This window comes from Phoenix dactylifera, chromosome 9 (assembly GCF_009389715.1).
Source record: "Phoenix dactylifera cultivar Barhee BC4 chromosome 9, palm_55x_up_171113_PBpolish2nd_filt_p, whole genome shotgun sequence".
NCBI classification, from domain to species: Eukaryota; Viridiplantae; Streptophyta; class Magnoliopsida; order Arecales; family Arecaceae; genus Phoenix; species Phoenix dactylifera.
The window spans coordinates 8,389,759-8,408,338 of record NC_052400.1 but is presented as its reverse complement, the minus strand read 5'-3'; the positions used below and the strand labels follow the sequence as shown (position 1 = coordinate 8,408,338).

The 18,580-nt window shown below is 37.3% G+C and overlaps 1 protein-coding gene across 2 annotated transcripts in view; it reads right to left on the bottom strand.

Moving 5' to 3' along the window:
- Positions 1–18,580, bottom strand: part of LOC103721879 — a 25,518-nt gene extending 6,938 nt beyond the window's left edge. Inside the window, exons 1-11 of one of the 2 annotated variants that reach the window (XM_008812251.4) lie at positions 18,145–18,580; positions 12,788–12,882; positions 12,418–12,531; positions 8,913–9,017; positions 8,741–8,812; positions 6,321–6,433; positions 6,113–6,247; positions 5,971–6,039; positions 5,645–5,732; positions 5,468–5,539; positions 5,280–5,380 (exon numbers count right to left, since the gene is read on the bottom strand). In XM_008812251.4, coding sequence (XP_008810473.1) covers positions 5,280–5,380; positions 5,468–5,539; positions 5,645–5,732; positions 5,971–6,039; positions 6,113–6,247; positions 6,321–6,433; positions 8,741–8,812; positions 8,913–9,017; positions 12,418–12,531; positions 12,788–12,882; positions 18,145–18,307 — 1,127 coding nt within the window. In that variant the 5' untranslated portion in view covers positions 18,308–18,580. The remainder of the gene's footprint in view (positions 1–5,279; positions 5,381–5,467; positions 5,540–5,644; positions 5,733–5,970; positions 6,040–6,112; positions 6,248–6,320; positions 6,434–8,740; positions 8,813–8,912; positions 9,018–12,417; positions 12,532–12,787; positions 12,883–18,144) is intronic. The other variant, XM_039129929.1, reaches the window with a different exon arrangement.

The following is an 18,580-nucleotide window of genomic DNA, read 5'->3' as shown; positions in this document are numbered from 1 at the left end:
AAGTGACGAGAGCACAATTTATAAAGCATGACTATAATTAAGAAGCTTGATCCAGCCTACTTGTGGTTGCCGACTCGTAGATATTTGGATCATCAGCATAGTGAGGAGGCACATCAGCCCACCCCTCTAACCAAACGGCGTTGTAGTCTTGTACGTTCATTCCATAAGTAACGTACGTCGAGTTATAAGCACTCTCTCTCGTTGAAGCTCTGACTCTAAAAGATATCCTCTGGCTGATAATACGACTGCGGAGTGGCCCATCCGAAATTGCCAACATAAAAATATGACCCATAAAATACTTCGGGCTGCATAGGATAGTAGCCACTGGAAAATACCTCAGACGCACCATATGCATATCCATATCCGTATGGGTCATGGGCTGTCTATGACTATTGGTAATATGATTCTGTATACGAATCGAAATTCGATACGTCTAAGGATCCTACTTCATGTGCAAGGTCATCTACAGTTGCATCGTATTCTCCTAAATGATCTTGAGGAGCTCGTCTCCTATATGCAATCATATCCTCGCGGGCTTTACCAGATCGTACATCGTGGTCACTATCCTATATAGTATGCGTAAAGTGGGACTCACCGATGAATCGAAGACCACCATGTGGTTGTCTCATAAATAGTGGTCTTATGTCCTCCACTTTCTCTCTGCCCAGCAGATGCACGACCACCAGAACTATCATCACTGTTGCTCCTGGTCTAAATCTGAGTGTACTCACTCTCCACAACACTCTCTCTTCGAGCTACAGGTGCCTGCTATTTTTCTTTTTTGGTGTGTTGGGCAGCTGCCTTCTTACCCTTCGTGCCCCTCTCTGCCTAGCCATGCTGAGAGGATGTATGGCCTCGTCTAAGCATCTATCAATCATATCTCTGAGAGAATGTCTCGGACAAAAAGTCATATGATGACTGGCTCCCCTGTGGCTGTGGTTGTAGCTAATTAGCTGCAAGAATGCATGAAATATTGTGCTCAGCCTATTGCCCATTGCCCTGCATCAATCATATCTATTTTTCTGCCACTGGGGACTAACAAACATCTGACGTAAGGCTACTTTCTTCTCAAAAAGACTATCAAGTGCAACGTAGTTAGTGGCAAACCATGTAACTTCTGATCTCAAGATCTCTCCCCCTACATACCTCCTCATTAGTGAAAGGACCATATATGGTTATAAATATACCTGGTGATGGTTTGGGTTGTCTCCATTTTTTGTTGCACCTTATGAAATTTCGTAATGTTCATCAACATGAGGTCGATACAATGTGCAGCACATGGGGTCCAGAAAATATGTAGTCGCCACTTCATCAAGATCTTTTCGGCGTCCTTATATTGCAGCCTATTGTCAATGATGACCTACACGACATTCTTCTCTCCTACCTGATCAATCACCTCCTCCATCAAATTAAGGATGTATATGACATCGTGCACCTGATCAGAAGCATCAACTGACTTGTGCAAGAAAGTCTTCATATCACAGTATGTCAGAAAGTTAATGATGCTCCATCTGGTAGGACCGGTCCAACCATCACACATCACAGTCAGTCCATATATGGACCACTTGCTCTTGTAGGAGGCAATCCATTTCTCTAGCTCCTTATTACTTATTACTGTCAAGAAGCTCATCGTATATATCGTTCGAGCTTGGAGGATCTACACCGAAACCGAAAGACTATATAGCGGAAATGGTAGACCTATAGTACGTATTGTCTGCCACATTCACTGGAATATGGCTGAAGTAGAAATAGAATCAAATAGCTCGCCACATATCCTTCTTCTTATCTTTCTTTAGCATTGAGTCAACTCACTGCTGTTTCGAATCTCTGCTGCAGAAGGCATAAGGATCTAAGGCCCCATTTAGGAAAGCTTTTGGAGGGTCAAAAACCACTTTCTGGCCCTCCAAAAGCACTTTTAGATCAAACAAGGATGTATGGTAAAATTTTCGAAAAGTTGTTTTAGCTTTTCTAGAAAGTTAAAATAGCATTTTGGGAGAAGAAAATGGAGCTTCTCCAAAAAAGTACCTTAGAAATTATCGAAAAGTTGTTTTTAATTATAATATTTTTTCTCTTTAGACCAAAATACCCATAATAAAATATAATAATTACACAGAAAGATACATGGTCATCGAAAGGGTGAAAAATTAATTTACATTAATAATTATAATATTTTATATCTTTATTATTGTATTATATTATAAATATAATATTATATTATATTATATCATAATACTGTAATATGTTATGTTAAATAATTTAATATTATGTTATATTATACCACAGTCATTAAGAGGATGGAAAATTAATTTACGCTAATAATTATATTATTTTATATTTTTATTATTATATTATACTATAAATATAATATTATATTACATTATATCATAATACATTGATATGTTATATTAAATAATTTAATATTATATTAAATTATTATGCTATAGTATACAATATTATATTACTATATTATGATAATATTATATTACATTACATTAATATTATACTATATTATACATTTATATATTAATACATAGAATATTTTATTATGCTCTGTTATATAATACTATATAATGTCCTTTATGGTCATTTTGTCATACCAAAAGTACTTTCTCAGTTTGTTTACCAAACACATGTTAAAGTTCCACAGCATTTTAGAAATATAGTTACTAAATAGTAAATAGATTTTTATAAAAGCTCTTTTCTAAAAGATCTACTTCCAAAAGCTCTTCTTCTAAAAACTCTACTGCTAATAGCTCACCCAAATGGGGCCTAAATCATAGTTTACTGTTGCTGGTGGAATCTCTCTCAATGACTTCTTTTTCCTACCAAAAGTTCCTAACAAAAGATCGGAGGAACCGATACTGGGCACCATATCAATTTTTCGGCTGCACAAGTCGGGACGGGCTGTGCCGGGCCTGTACGGACGAGGGCACGGTACCGTGAAAGAGAGAAAAAGAGAAAGAGAAGGAAAAGAGAGAGGGAGGCTGGCAGAGGGTGGCAGACGCCGACTGAGGGCCGCGGGGGGGCGATGGAGGCCGCGGCACCTACCATAGTCGATTCTTTTGTTTCGAACAAAACAGGAGTCCAGCCACAGCTTAAATAATTTCAAAATTTTTAAGTGAAGTTGAAAAATCACAAAATTTAAAAAAAATTAAGCTCAAATCCAAAATTTTGACATTATCTTTTCTTATTTTGCAATTTTTGAGCTATTTTTTCAAGCCATCCAAAAGAGAGAATGAGATAGGAGGGAGGAAGCACACCTTATTTAGCCTTAGATCTTCCTTCTGATAGCCTAAATCGGTGTTATTTTTAAAGTATTTAGGAAGAAGGGGCGGAGCCGCTTTCAAATTTTGTTGGGAAGGCCTTCTCGGGCTTTCCCAATGGCCACCTGATGCTTTTAGCCTTAGATCTTCCTTCTGATAGCCTAAATCGGTGTTATTTTTAAAGTATTTAGGAAGAAGGGGCGGAGCCGCTTTCAAATTTTGTTGGGAAGGCCTTCTCGGGCTTTCCCAATGGCCACCTGATGCTTAAAAGCATCAGGTGGCAATCATTCAAGGAACAGTATGAACCAGGTTCAGAACTAGATTGACTCCGTACAACCGGCCACCAACCGCCCGATTCAATAGAGGTTCCTGCCGATACAGGGCCGGAACCAAAAATATCAGTCGAACCAACTCGGTTTCGCACCGGGTCGACTTGGCACTGCCCAAACCAGGCAGTTCGACCCAGTTCGGCAGACATTGGCAGTAAGGTTGCTCCATTGTGATGTGGGAGTCAAGCGTTCAAAACACATAAACAGCCTCTCCGCACGTGGAGGTTAAGGCAGCATACGTCTGACCCTTCCCAAACTCTGCAGTGGTGGGAGCCTCGTGCAATGGGCCACCCTTTTTTAGCAGCCACAGACTAGAACTCATTGGTATAGTTTGTCGAGAAGAGGAAGGAAGGAAAATAAAGGAGGAAAGCAGCATAAAGAAGATGGAGAAGAGGTGAGGAAGAAGATGGAGAATTGTGAAAGAAAATGAAGAAGAAATAAGAGTGACTAGGGGACAGAAATCTTTCAAAAGTTAAACAAAGAAAAAAAGAAGATAGCATACCATAAGTTTGTGGAATCCACGATAAAAGAAAAGAAATTTACTTGTGGATGTTACAGGTTCCAGATCTTGGTCAAAAGTTTTTTACAAAGATCTCAAAACTATACTAAATATAATCTCAATATATCTAAGACTTATGGAAGCCAAGTAACCAAATTGTTACCAAAGAAAGACACCTTTGATAAATGCTCTATCCAAAATAGAAGATGTAATGAGAGTAGAACCTCACGGTTACATCAGAACTATCTACTGCCCAACCAAGCTTGACATTTCTTATTCTAGGAAATTTTGAACCAACTAAAAACTCTCCAGAAGCTATCATACTGTTCAAGCATTTGGTAAATCCCAAAAGTACATAAAATATAAAGAAAAACAATAATAGCCAGAAATTTAATTTACATCTTACGGATCAAGGTCATAAAAATACAGGCGACAAAATCAAATGGTCTTAAATGTCAAAACCAGTCTAACTTGTACCTCAAATCTGTAGAAACTGAATTCACATGCAATCATTTGAAAAGAATTAGAGAGGGAACACATGCACACAGGGGGACAAAGCTTTTTTGAAGAAATAGGTGACTGACTCAGGGCACAACAGCGTGTCTGTTTTTGGGTGGGGTGGGAGCCATGTTGGGGTAATGATCCAGTATAGTCTGCTATGCATGCCCTATCTTTTAATGAAATCATATGTAGCTATTTGCTTATGGCCAAGTTATAAAAATGCTCAAGTGTATCAGGGCATAATAACTTGTTAAACCAAATTAGTAGCTTTAAAAGCAGTGAAATCTTCATTCCAATGGTACTTGTCTCATCTATATTATGCTCATCATATGTAATATGAAATTAAACAAAGGACACATGACAAAATAATAAAGCCAAGTTGTACATGGTTGATGTAAAAATTAAAAAATAAACATAAAGTGCTTTATAATCACTAAACTTTCATACACAAAGAAAGATTATAGATTTTTAAACTAAGAACTAAGAATTCAAAAATCAGAATGGTGGTTCATCTTTTAGCACATCTGCATTACATAAATTAAAATGAATTTTGTTAGAGAAAAGAAAATTAAAATGAATTTTGTTAAAGAAAAGACTCAAGCAAATCTTATTCAGAAAAGCAAGTTATATTACACCAGAGACCCAGCTAACCCATCAGAAAAAAAAAACTAAAAGACAGGTACTTACGAGAAGTAAATCTTAGCACAATAACCAAGAAGACCAGAAAGGATAGCTATCACAACCCAGATATCAGCTTTAGGCATTTCAAGTGAACTAATAAGAGTGACCTGAACAAAATGAGTATGTCATAAAATGGAAAGAAACTAATAATGCTAAATTTACTCAACTATATCATTTCAAAAGTGGAAACTTACAAGTCCAATTATGCCAGAAACAAGGAACTGGACCCAGTCCATAGGAGTTAAACTAGGGTTTTTCTTTTCAGGCTGCAAAATTAATAATTCCAGCTCACTAAGTCAACAATGAAAAAAAAAAGGTAAACAAGTTGAAGGATTTCTGTTTTTAGCAAAGCAACGAGCAGGAAAACTGACCAGTACTAACTCCATATCAGCCATAGGTATATTTTTGAAGTGTTTTACATAAATCCCTTGGTCCACCTTGTTATTGGTGCTAGCCCGCCTGTAAAGATACCAATTAACACAGACAATAGGAACATGTTATAATTCATCAGGAATAAAGAAAGGTTATCAATGATACTTATGGATAACAACGTTGTTACATTTGCTCAATTAGACAATATCTGAATACTCTGCACTTTCCCTTCCTAGGATCATCGCCAATAGGCAATACTAAAAGGCCAATATTTTTTCACACCAAAACCTAGATGACTATGCTCAAAGAAAGACAAAAGAACTACCTGTACACAACAATCATCCTATCAAAAGTTGGTTCCTGGATCATGATCTTGCCAAGTAGATTTTTCATGCTGGAATGTAGAAGGAAAATATTAAAATTAATATCATCACCAAAAGGACCAAAATTAAGAGATCTGATAGAACCTTAGTTCCATGTTTTCGATACGAATACGTTCAACAAATAGGTCCTGCTCATCTGTATCAGGACTTGGTTCATCCGTTTTCTTAGGATCCTTCTTAGGTTTTGGACTTGGTTTCTTGGAAAAGAGCTTTTGCAGCCTGCAGTAACCATTAAATTCAGTAACTTAATTGGAAAACCTTTTAACTCGAGAAATAATTATTTCTAGTGTACCTGGTCTTTTTGAGGAACCACATCCATATGCGAGCTATGATCATATCCAGTTTCTCCATATAAAAATAATCAGTCGTTTGATCTATTCCTATGCCCCGGCGAAAAATCACGTACTTTGTACATACAAGGTCACCAGAATGGTTGAAGAATTAGAAGAAATATATAGTTACACTTCTAATTAACTCAATAAGATGTATATCAGTGGAATAAAGAAAAAAAATATGAGACTGTAGAACTAGTTTTGCTACATGATAGGTAATCACACTATGTACATAAACTGGCATTTCACGAGAAAGCAATAAGATAATAGAAGTATTTTTTTTTTTCAATATGAGATATATAACATATAGTAAAAGAGAAAGAAATTCTACTCAAATTTATGGTAGCAAAAAGGTGTGCAGGCTTTCTATCTCACTGAACCAAAGGCCTTAAGGCACGCAAAATCTTGCTCAAGCATCTGGCTCTGCAGCCCCCTTCCCCTCCCCCATGCTGCATTTCTTTTGCTTATATCAGGGATGCTTCAATAGCTGATTTGCATAGCCCATGTTATTTGCACCTTCATGCACATTAATGAAGACATTTTGAGGTCATGAGATAAACAGAAACAAAAGCCAACAAATCTCACGTTTTTTCTGTCATCATCCTTTGATCTAGCCCTTTCTCATACTAATCCAGGCCCCAGTTTCCTTCTCTTTACGTGGTCAACCCGAAATTTTTTAGCTACGGCCAGACCCCTGTTTCATGTGAAACAGGGTAACCGGCCGCGGCCTCGGCTGCCGCAGCCTCCGCCGGTCCTCTGCCGGCATCCACCCCCTCTCTTTCTCCCTCCCTCTCCCGCTCGGTGTCTCTTTCCTTCTCCTTCTCCTTCTCCGGCTCCTGCAAACGTCTCGTTTTTACAGCCGGAACCGTACCGGTGAGCCACTGGTATGGCTTGAAACAGACGGAACCGCACAGTTTGGGATGTTCTGCGGACCTTGGTCATCCCTCTGCTTTAGGTGTCATTATCTTCAGACCCATGATGCAAAGGAGTGAGGCATGTGGAAGATGAAGCATGGTGGACAGCACGAGGTAGCTTTGAGTAGAGAGGAAAATGCAATGAATTCTAGAGATGAGGCATAGAAAGCAAAGATATAAATATAGCCAAAAGCAATTCAATTCCTTTTGTATGCAGATAAATTATTAAGAGAATCGTTTAGATGCTACTAATGCAGTACTGCACATAATAGTGAAGACAATTTTTGAACAAAAGAGAAAGCCCTTACCATATATCTGCATTACGATCAGATGCTACATAAGTCCCCCACCTCCAAAAAACAAAAAAAAAGGGGGGGCGGGTGCACAACCAACCTCATACTTATCAAACATATTAGTTATCCAGCACATGCAAAATCTTGGGGAAGGTTTTGGTTTATGCATGCCCTTCTTACAGTTTCAAGACCAGATGTTAGTTAATAGATGATACTGAAATCTAAGAGACACATTGCAAATGCTCACCAAGATGGTGGTAAGCTTTTCATTTGCACAACAAAGTTCTTGCAGTGAAATTGAATGGTGTAGATGCAGATTTTTTACATAAGATAATGAATAGAATATATCAGCAAATAATTGCATGATATATAGAAGATATGACCCAAGGTTCGTTGTCTCGATATCAGACCCCATACCGGTACCACACTAGCACTGTGTCACTACTGTATGGTATGGTATGGAGTTTTTTGGGCATACCAAGTGTCAGTATGCCACTCATACCGGATATCGGTATGGTACGTCCCTTCCATCCATTCAGGCTGGTACAGTGAACCATGATATGACCAAATCACCACAGAACAACCAAATTACAATTTTGAATTGCACTTCTATATTTCAATCTATAAATCCTCAAATTTGACAGTTATCTAGAACAATTCATTCTTGAATTTGGAATATTGACTAAATGATATTTCAAGAATATCAAAAGTCAGAGATATCACTTTCCAGGAGAATGAGGATTAACCATGACTATATGATGTGCAAGACATGCTACCAATGCAAAAAGTAGTTAAACTAGATCAAATTTCAGGGAAGAATACTAAAATTTTGTATAAACTCCTAAAAGAATAAGTTCTAGGAGATTTCCTTCATAAAAGACACTCAAATAGTGCATTTAAAATTGGTAATATTCTGATCTTTGGGATGTGAGCTGCAGCAAAACCTTAATTGAGGGATAAGGAAATCTGTGCAACATGAAATAGAATAAAGAGAATGGACAAGAAGTCTCAATGAACTAAACTATCAAGATGATGATGAATTTAAAACAACTAGAAAATTGAGAGCCTCATGCTTTAGTTCTACCTGCACATAGCAAGAAAACATTGTGCTTGATATCAACAAAAATATCTAAGTTATTATAATCATCATTCTGCATTAGACTTGACTGGTACCTTGTCTGAAAATTCAGGGAGGTTTTCATGAGGATGCTCTTTAAAATACTTTGACAAGAGCTTGTTGTCAAGCTGCATTCCACAAACAAAATAAGAAAAATTAAAGGATAAAATTCAACAAATGTGCCATATTATAAGGTTGTGAATACAAATGTTCAGAATTAATTTGAACCTTAGATTCTTCCACTTTGATAGGAAGATTTAATAAATACTGCCCAGAGTGTGCAACATCAATCTCCTCATCCGTCACTATTTTAAAGTTGCTCTTTTCCATTACCTGCTTCATGTAAAGCAATATCAAAAGAGCTCAAATTTCAAAAACTCCAACAAAGAAAACTCAGTCATCTAAGAATTGTCAAAGATATTTCAAGTATGACTAGATAGGAGGTTGTTGCAACAAAAAGCTGACAGGACATTTGCACAAGTTTCACTGCATTAAGTCAATTCTTTCTTTTATTTCTTTATAATGAGAACCATTTATAGATAACTGCATGATACTCCAGAAAAAGAATAATGGAGAGGAGATGTATGAACATATATTTCCATATTAAACAGCAAATATTTTTATCACATTCACGGGAGAACAAATATAAGAATCTGGAGCGCAGATGTGTGAACATTTACTTCCATATTAAACAGCCAAAAATCTTCATTACATTCATGAAAGAACAACTATATGAATCAATATAAAACCTCTAAATGTTCGGAAGATGTCATTACCAGCTTTCAACCTCAACCCTGTAAGCCAGTGCCAAATTACTAGGTCAAGGATATTCCAACAAGAGAAGGAACAGACATTAAATCTCTAGCGAGAAGAAAATCCCACCTTCTTGCATACACAGTGCAAAATCATGCAACTAAAGAGAAAGCCACTAATGTCCTCTGGACTTCAAACAGGCCAAGATTAGGGAAGAAAACAAGGCTTGCTTGACAAAAGAAGTAAAATCATTTTGGAAAAAATTATGAGAGAGAAAATTTGAAACACAATCCCCTAAATGCTATGACAAATAAGATAATAAATAGTATTAAGGACCTGTTTGGCAATGATCCACCAGATCCGGCAGGATTGGGAGTGGAAGAGAGCACCGGAGGGGGAGAGAGTGGGGTAGCTTAAGAAGAGAGAAGGATATCGCCGGTCCCTGCAAGATTCAAAAGGAAGACCTCTCGGGGTCTTTTTTTTTTAATCCAACGGGATCAGGGTACCTAACTCCTTGCCCTCTCCCTCTATGCTCCCACTGCCTCCTCTCCCCCTCCATCGATATGTTGTATTGTTCCTAAACAGGCCCTGAAGAAGAAATGCATAACTATATCTAAATAAAATCTTCTATATGGTTTAACTCATTTTCTTTGATTAACAAGAATATAATTATTTTCCAGGCTAAAAAGGGGTGCTGAGTTAACTCTATTTTTTGGCTAAAAAGGAGAATAGGAGTTTTCTCTAGGGCAGCCACGAATGAAAAAAATTGGAAGAAAAACAAAGAGCAGGAGCTTATCTGGATCTATCTCTCCACCGACAAAGTACACAAAAAAAGACTATGGCATTAAAAAAATAAATAATCACCCCACTTGGTTAGCAATGCTAAATTGGAGTTCATCAACCTCCCCATTTAAAGCATTAATATCATTAGAAAAACATCTTCCAATAAACTAATTCAAGAATTTTCTACCTTCAGCATCCCAAAAAGAAAAAAGATTTCAGAAGTTGATTCAAATGACAAGCAATAGAAAATGTTTTTTGAAAGAGATATTCAAAAGCAAACTATTTCCTACCATTAGACACAAGGATGACACTAAAAATAGAACTTTCCCCTTGACTACTAGATACACCTTCTCCTAAGTGGTTAAACTTCATTCCACCACTACATAGCAAGGTCTACCGTACCACCCCATACAGCCCGATACAAGGCATACCGTATCGTATCGGTTTTCTCCCCGTATAAAACACACATTCAAGTCAGTACAAGCCCCGTCCCACCCATACCGAGGCGTACCGACCTGTACCGAGGCATACCGAGGTGCGTACCAATCCGTACCGAGGCGTACCAAGATTAAAATTAAGAAAATACGAGAGCTATTTCGGCACAGAAGTATATCGTACTATAACATATCGTACCGTACCAAACCAATAAGATACTGAAACAGTATCAGGTATCGAGATTGCGAACCTTGCTACATAGACTCCTCAACATGTGTCATTAGTTTTCCACACAGAAAGGCTGCACTTAGATTTCCACTTTAATGCCCCATTGGATGAACAAAGCACCACAAATCCTTCATTTCATCCTCAGCACTACCGATGAATTTTTCTACTGGCAGATAGCTTTAGGCAAGAGAAATGCATTTTTAATATAGCCCACCAACCATAGAAGACTCAAGATTATGTAATCAAAGACGCTAATTAACTTGGACTCAACCAACATTTTAGTTATCGAAATTGAAGAGAAGTTGGAGAAAATGAAGAAGTGCAACCAAGATATGACAAGCATATAACAAACCATCTTTATGGTTATGGTACAGAAAGTTAGGCAATTAGAAAACATGTGCCCAAGATGAGTGTTGTCGAAATGAGAATGTCAAGATTGACACACCGTAATACAAGAAAAGATAGAAGAAAAAATGAAGTCATTTGTAGAAAGATAGAGATAGCACTAGCCAAGAACAAATTGAAAGAAAGACGATTTAGCTGATTTTAACATATACATCGTAGGCAGGGAAATGCACCAGTACAAAGGAGTGATGCAATACATGTAGAAAGAAAGATGGGTAGAGGTAAACTGAATCACATCGGATGAAGTACTAGCAAAGGACTTGATATCACTTCTTCTTTCAGAAAGTATGGCCCTAAACAAAGAATGGAGGAAAATAATGATTTATCTAACCAATCCTAAGTAGTTTAAGATTAAGTCTTAGTTGAGTTGAATTGATTTGAGTTGATTTGAAATAAACACCTTCCCAATCAACAAAAAGAGAAAAGGAAACATCCTTGGCCTATGCTTACAATGGTGAATTAAAATCAAGCCTAACTCAAACTTCTAGTAAATTTGATATGAAGGAAGAACAACTCAAAACTAGATCATATATTTTTCCTCGATCATATTATAGCAAATAAGAAACCATAATTTTCTCCAACCTCAGCTGATTTAGCTGAATCCATCTTGATTCTATTGTTATCTATTACTAACCTGCAAATCAGCAGTCCTTTACCATATCATGAAAATGTCTCCTGTTATATTTTGGAACTAATATAAATGAGCCAGATCATCGTCTGCTTGAAGGATAGCATCCATAAATCTGTTATCAAATATTTCATGATGGAAAATGCAAGGATTCAAGTGCTATGCATATGATGTTCAAGCTAGAATGATCCTCCAATTACCTTCACAAAAATTTGCTGACAAAAATACCAAGGTCAACACAAATTTGAATTATTAATTGTCTAGAACCTTCTAAATGAACATGAAAATCGGTCTAGAAATTATCTTTGTCTTCAATTGTTTTTTTAACATCTTGTTCTCTAAAAATCTAACTCTTCAAGTTATTGATGCTTTGTACCATCTTGAGTATTACAATGCAGCAGAGCAAATTTTCAAAGAAATCATAATAATGATACAATAGCAAAATTGGTGATAACAAAGATACGTAAAAATGCAGCTACAAGGTGCAGAGAGATTACTAACCTGAAAGAAATATGTCAAAAAATTCTGTTCAAGAATGTCAATCTCTGCTGGAGATAAGTTCTGCTGTTCCAGTTTCTCAGAACCATGAACAGGTTCGAATAGGGCATACAGTTGCTGAAAAATACAACACTCCCTAAATTTGAATACCCCAAGCTTGATTACATATAGTTTAGCAAAACTAAATTTGACCGAACATCATGACTTTTACGTCAGCAAAGGTGCAAGTTGATGGGTACCATTACAGGCCTATACACATGCACATATAAAAAAATGTGTGGAAGCAGATGCATTCTTGCATGAAAATGCATATCCTTCTATGCCAGATATCCTTGTCCATGAATATGTTTAATTTAATAGAAAAAGTGCATACCATCAGATCCTCGAACTGAAGAAGATACCATGCCCTAATAGTGTACTCAACTCTCTTACAGAGTTTTATAAACTCTGCCTTGTCAGAATCATGCTCTGCAAGAGACTAAGGTTGATGGTAGCAAATGGCAGAAAAGTATGCATTTATAAGGTAAATGTGAGTCATTCACAAAAGCATTTCATGCCAATTCTATAAACATGAGAAGCACAATATTAAAAGCACATATATCCAAGTAAACAACAGCATTCTAGTTAATAAGAAACTAGAGTGGAGCATGTGTGCCTTTTGTTTTGAAAAAAGGAAAAGAAAAAGGATTCATCTATAAGAAAAACTGAGGAAGGACTTGAATCTTCAACAGCAAGGACACGTGCAGGAAAACAAAAGGATGCAGAGAGGAGACATGTGGACAGAGATTCCTAACAAACATGCATATTGGGAGACTTCGCAATAGATATACCTTAATCCACACAAATTACAGACCAATATGGTTCATCTCTTTGAATTACGGAATACATCAAAAAATGAGAATAACCTACAACCAGCTCTCAACATGGCATCTACCATTGAAGAAATAAAGAAAAATTCCTGGTAAAGGCTTGTTCGGACAAGAGAACCCATTTTTGACACATAAAATGCCAGCTGCTGGGGAAGGATACCTAGCTTACTAGTACAGAGTCCAGGCTCATGCAACCATGAAGCAATCCTACGAGGCAAGGTTTCAAATCTCATATAAAATCCCCTACTGTTCACATAGCAGTAAGGTACGAGATGCAGTGTGCCCCTCCTGTCTACTCACATTTGTCACACTGGAGATACACCGTACCAACATGAGATGTGATACAATGTTGAAACGGCATGAAATGGTCGAGATTTGAAGCCTTGCTACAGGATCATTTAAGAGCTAGAAAGCATCCACACAATCAGGAAAGATGACAAAAAGTACAACTCATAGGGACAAACTGAAACAATTTTCTACGCTTCTCAAAGATTTTTTTTATTTTTATGTAGCTCATTCATTTTTTCCTTTTGTGTAACAAAATACACAATATGCAATCTTTTAAGGCCAACTTCTAATTAAAATTCACATAAAATTTTACAAAGAAATATCATTGTCAGCAATAATTGATGTGAGCATGAAGAAGGTTTCTGAAATTTTGGATCTGGAAACAATGTAAGCAATGGGTTTCGAGACTATTTTTGGCCATTTCTCTGTGACATGAGTTTTATCACATCTGTTTGGAATAATATTAGTTTAGGAGTTATATTTATGTGGGATGTTTCTACAGTATTAGTTTAAAAGAAAATTTATTTAATAAACAGTCTATATTATTTTATTAGAAAAAAGTTGGATTCAAATGTTACAAGAGCTACTAAATAGGATTTCCAATTTTAACCAAGGTAAGAAGGTTTCCCTCTGACGAAAATCAGCTTTTCTGATGAGCAAAGAAACCTCCAGCTTATGGGCTTCCCTTATGAATAGAAAAAACATTCACTCTATTTGTGATATGCTACGTCGTAATGGTGGTAAGTATGAAAGACAGTTCTTCACCCTTTTTGGGGGATGATGTCTCCCTACATTTACCCCAAAAATAACATCACCCAATGAGAAATGCAATAACAGAAAGCCAAGCACACCAAGAGCATGTTTGATAAAGCTTCTATTTTATAAAAAGAGAAGGAGAAGCCAGAAGCTTGGTTCTGTAGCTTCTCCTAAAAACACTTTTTTCTGACCTTTTATTCTTGTAAAAGCACTTTTCAAATAATGTTACCAAATTAAGAAGTGTTTTTTTGCTTTAAAAGCAACAAAAGAATTTTTTTAGCCATACCAAACATGCCCTAAAGATTGTAAAAATGGCTCTTGCCTCCACTTCTTGTAATATCTACACCCTAGAGGTCCAAATGCCACCAAAAGAGTACTAGTACCATCGTCTCTAATCACTCTTCGAACCCGATATTAGGCTTATCAAAAGAGCCACGGACAAATTTAGCCTGAGTAATTAGCTAAGGTGGAAGCACTCAATGTGGTTCGGCACTTGCATACAAGACCCAAAATCACATCAACAAGGATCCTTAGCAAAATTAAAGACGCAAGCCTCCTTTTTCTTTTCTTGGGTATGTTGGTGGGGTGGCAGTGTTGGGTTAAATAAGCAACACTTTTGAAAAGCCAAAAGCCAAGAAATATGCTGGTTGGTTATTTTGACTAGAATATTAATGGAGGTTACGTCCTCAAACAAATTCTTAATCCTTTCTGTTAAAAGAATTATAACACCATAAATTGTCTCAATCTTAAAGGTTCATTTTCAAACACCTAAAATTCCTTTGCAGCCATCAAATACTTCATTAACGTCACTTGGGAATAAACATGAGGGATGTTGTGTGGACATCGATAGAAGAATATGATTCAAACACATATCCAAGTGTCTGGCAAGAAGGAAAAAGGTGAATGGGGGTATGTAGAAAAACTAATTTTAACTAAATTATAAATTTTTTTCTTAAATACCATATAAAAGAAAATTATAGAAGATAACATTTTTAGAGTCTTTTAGTATATATATATTTCTCAAACTTCCTACTTAGAAAAGCCATACAAGAAAAAGAACATTTTCAAAGTTATTTCAAAACCTTCATCCTCGAACAATATCTAAAAAGGAAAATATGTCACTTTCAACATTGTCTTTGGTGGGTTGAACTCATTCTTGGATCAGTCCAATTACCGACCTATCTCTAGTAACTGAAAAAACAAAAAAGTTAAGTATCCAAGTATCTCACACGTATTCAATTCGAATACGCATTCCGACATGCATTCTTTGAGCCGAATATAAGTACCCACATAACATAGCCCACAAGGCCCACATTAAGTAAGGAAACTGAGTATAGCCATCTAGTCTCCTTTATAATTACAAAGAAAATCAGTTGTCATTTGTTCTTTTAGGTGCATAAGACAAAAACTTGTTTTTACAAGAGTTATAATTGTAGTCGAATCAAACCATAATTTTTTTGTCATCTTGAAACAAAAGTACTCCACTCATGAAGGAGATGTTCCACTCCTTAATTGAGCACAATGATTTCCATGACAACATTACAAACAAGCAAGTTATGAAAAAATTTGGAGATAAAGCACGCTAAAGTTCAAATCTAGACTCACAGATATTCCAAGATAAGGATGTGGAAACCATGAAGGGTTTTAAGAAAATGACTTTCCTCTATCTGCATTTTAAAAAGGTTCTTCTGGTAGTCAAGTTCCAACTAATTCCATTATTGGCTCTATTTTAGAAAACCCTCCAAAGATAGCAGCAAAGATCTTTCAAAGGCACAACCAAAGTTTTTCAAACTGGTACCAGAGCTCATACTGGCCAGCGACCAGTTCAGCAAGGTATGAAATCCATACCATGCCATGTCGGAGCAAACCAAAATAGGGAGAAGAAGAAGGAGAGATGAAGAGAGAGAGAGAGAGAGAGGGAGACGGTGAGGGGGGAGAGGAAGAAGGAGAGCGAGGGAGAGAGATAGAGAGAGGTAGAGACCTCCAAGGAGTTTCAAGTTTGAGAGCTTCGAGAGCTCTGGATCTGGCAATGGAGAACAAGAGAGGGAGAGAGAGAGGGAGACACTCACTTGGATCATCATTGTTTTACGTAGTCATCGTCGACGGTGACTGCGAACTTCAAACAGGCTTAATGATGACTGAAGGTTTCGAATAGGAATGAAAGATTCAAATAGAGCTTTGAACAAGGCTTCGAACAAAGAAAATGGACTGACCGACTGACCGATGCTTTTAATATGTTTCCATTGGTTGAACCACGCCAATAGCCGACCAATCCAGTTTTGTATGCCCCGAACCAGCTGACTCGACAAGGTTCAGCTTACCCTGGGCACAACGGTCACTCATACAAAGGTCTCGACAAGGATAGTAAGAGACACTATTGACTATTGTATCTTCAAGGCCTTCTAGTTTACCCATTTTTCAACCAAAACTATCTTTGATGCATTCTCTCCTCATCCTAAAGCTTTTACAATGACTTCAGAGGGAGCATTTCCATTTTTTTAAGTACCCAAGCTACCACCAACTCTATGGTTGTTGGGCCCCTAGAGGTATTTCAAAGTACTTCAGCTCAATTTGTAATCCTCTTCATATCTGTAGCTTGTAGTTTTAATAATTGCTGAGTAAGAAAACATATTTTCCATCATATCTTGGTACATATATGTCTTGTGGATATCATGCTTTGTGGCTAAGAACCACATAACATTTAATACCTTCATGAATATTGAATGTTCTCCTATATATTCCCATAAAATGATTAAGCCCATGATACTAGAGTATTTGCATTAGATAAAATCTCTTAGAATGGAGATATTGCACCTTGTTCAGAAATTCTTGACTGTCTTGTATTCTCCATGTTCTTTGCTTATCCACCTACTCAGTGTTTGCTGGCCAGCATGCTGATTTTAAGTTGACTGTCGTCTTCAATTTTTAACTTTGATTAGCACCCTCGTGCATGCCAGAGGAAAGAAACACAGGATTAAGTGCTGTGGTGCCCCTCCTGTTGCTAATTTCAGAACAAGATGGGACTCAGTGGTAGGTTCCTAATTTCACAATGGGACTATCTGGATTCGATGCTTTTCGTATGGTATATTTTTTCACTTTATCAAACTAATTGTAGCATGTATAGCACTTGGCATCATATTACTCTGGCAAAACATAAAGTTAGACATTCTAGATTAAATACCAAACTCTGACATTAGGGACCTCACTCCTTTAACAGCTGTGTCAATACAGAAATTGTTCACATTTAACTCGTTCTTGTTTCACAGGGTCGATCTTTTTCTGTCACTTTCCTCAACATTCTTTCTCCACTTGTGCTTCTTGTATCTACTTCACTGACTCCAGTCACTCCGCAGTGCTAAGTTGAAGCCATTTTTCCTAAATATATAGCTATAAATTATCAAGTGAATGTAGCATGTGACGCACTGTCCTAATAATTGACACTCACCATAACAAATCATTCATGTAAACAGTCAAAAGACATTTATAAAAACTTCAAACCGAAGAAATACCATGACACATCCATTGGAGAGGAAAAAAAAGAATACCACAGAGTTTCTCACCGAAACAAAATTCTCCACTTAGAAAATTCAAAGTGTCAGTATACTGCAGGAACTCAAATCAAACATCCGAAATCGAAAATCCCCACCAAACCAGAGGAAGTTGATGAAAACCTTCTGAACCCGAACCAATCAAAATTGTATTTTGAGGAGAAATCGTTTCAAATTCTCGAAAATAAACACGACCCGAACTACAAAACAAAGAAGAAAAATCACTTAAAATGATGGGAAAAGAAACCTAGATATCTAAGCTTTGGTACCTATGAGGTAGGCCAGCTTCATAATGAGCCTGGGTTTTAGAATGGGAATGACGGACTCCCGTTCCAGCCGGATCACATCCTTGCTCTTCCCCTTCCTCGTTCCATCCACGGCCGCCGCCGCCGCCGCCGCCGCCGAGTCCATCGCCGCTTCCGCCGTGTCCATCGCTGCCGCCGGCCGGCAGAAGATCAGAGATCGAGACTGGAAGAGGCCGAGAAGAAGGACAATTGGGGCTTCGTGGGACAGGAATAAATGGTGCCTAAAAGTCACGGGAAGTACAGCTAAAGAGCAATCGAACTTCCGCGAAGAGCAACCGACAGCGAGAGTAATGACGAGGGAAGGATGGAACTAATTTTGATGTGTGGAGAGAGAGAGTTCCATAACGTTCCTCGAGCCACCGCTTGTGCCAAAAACTGTCTCACTAAAATTTGAAACTAA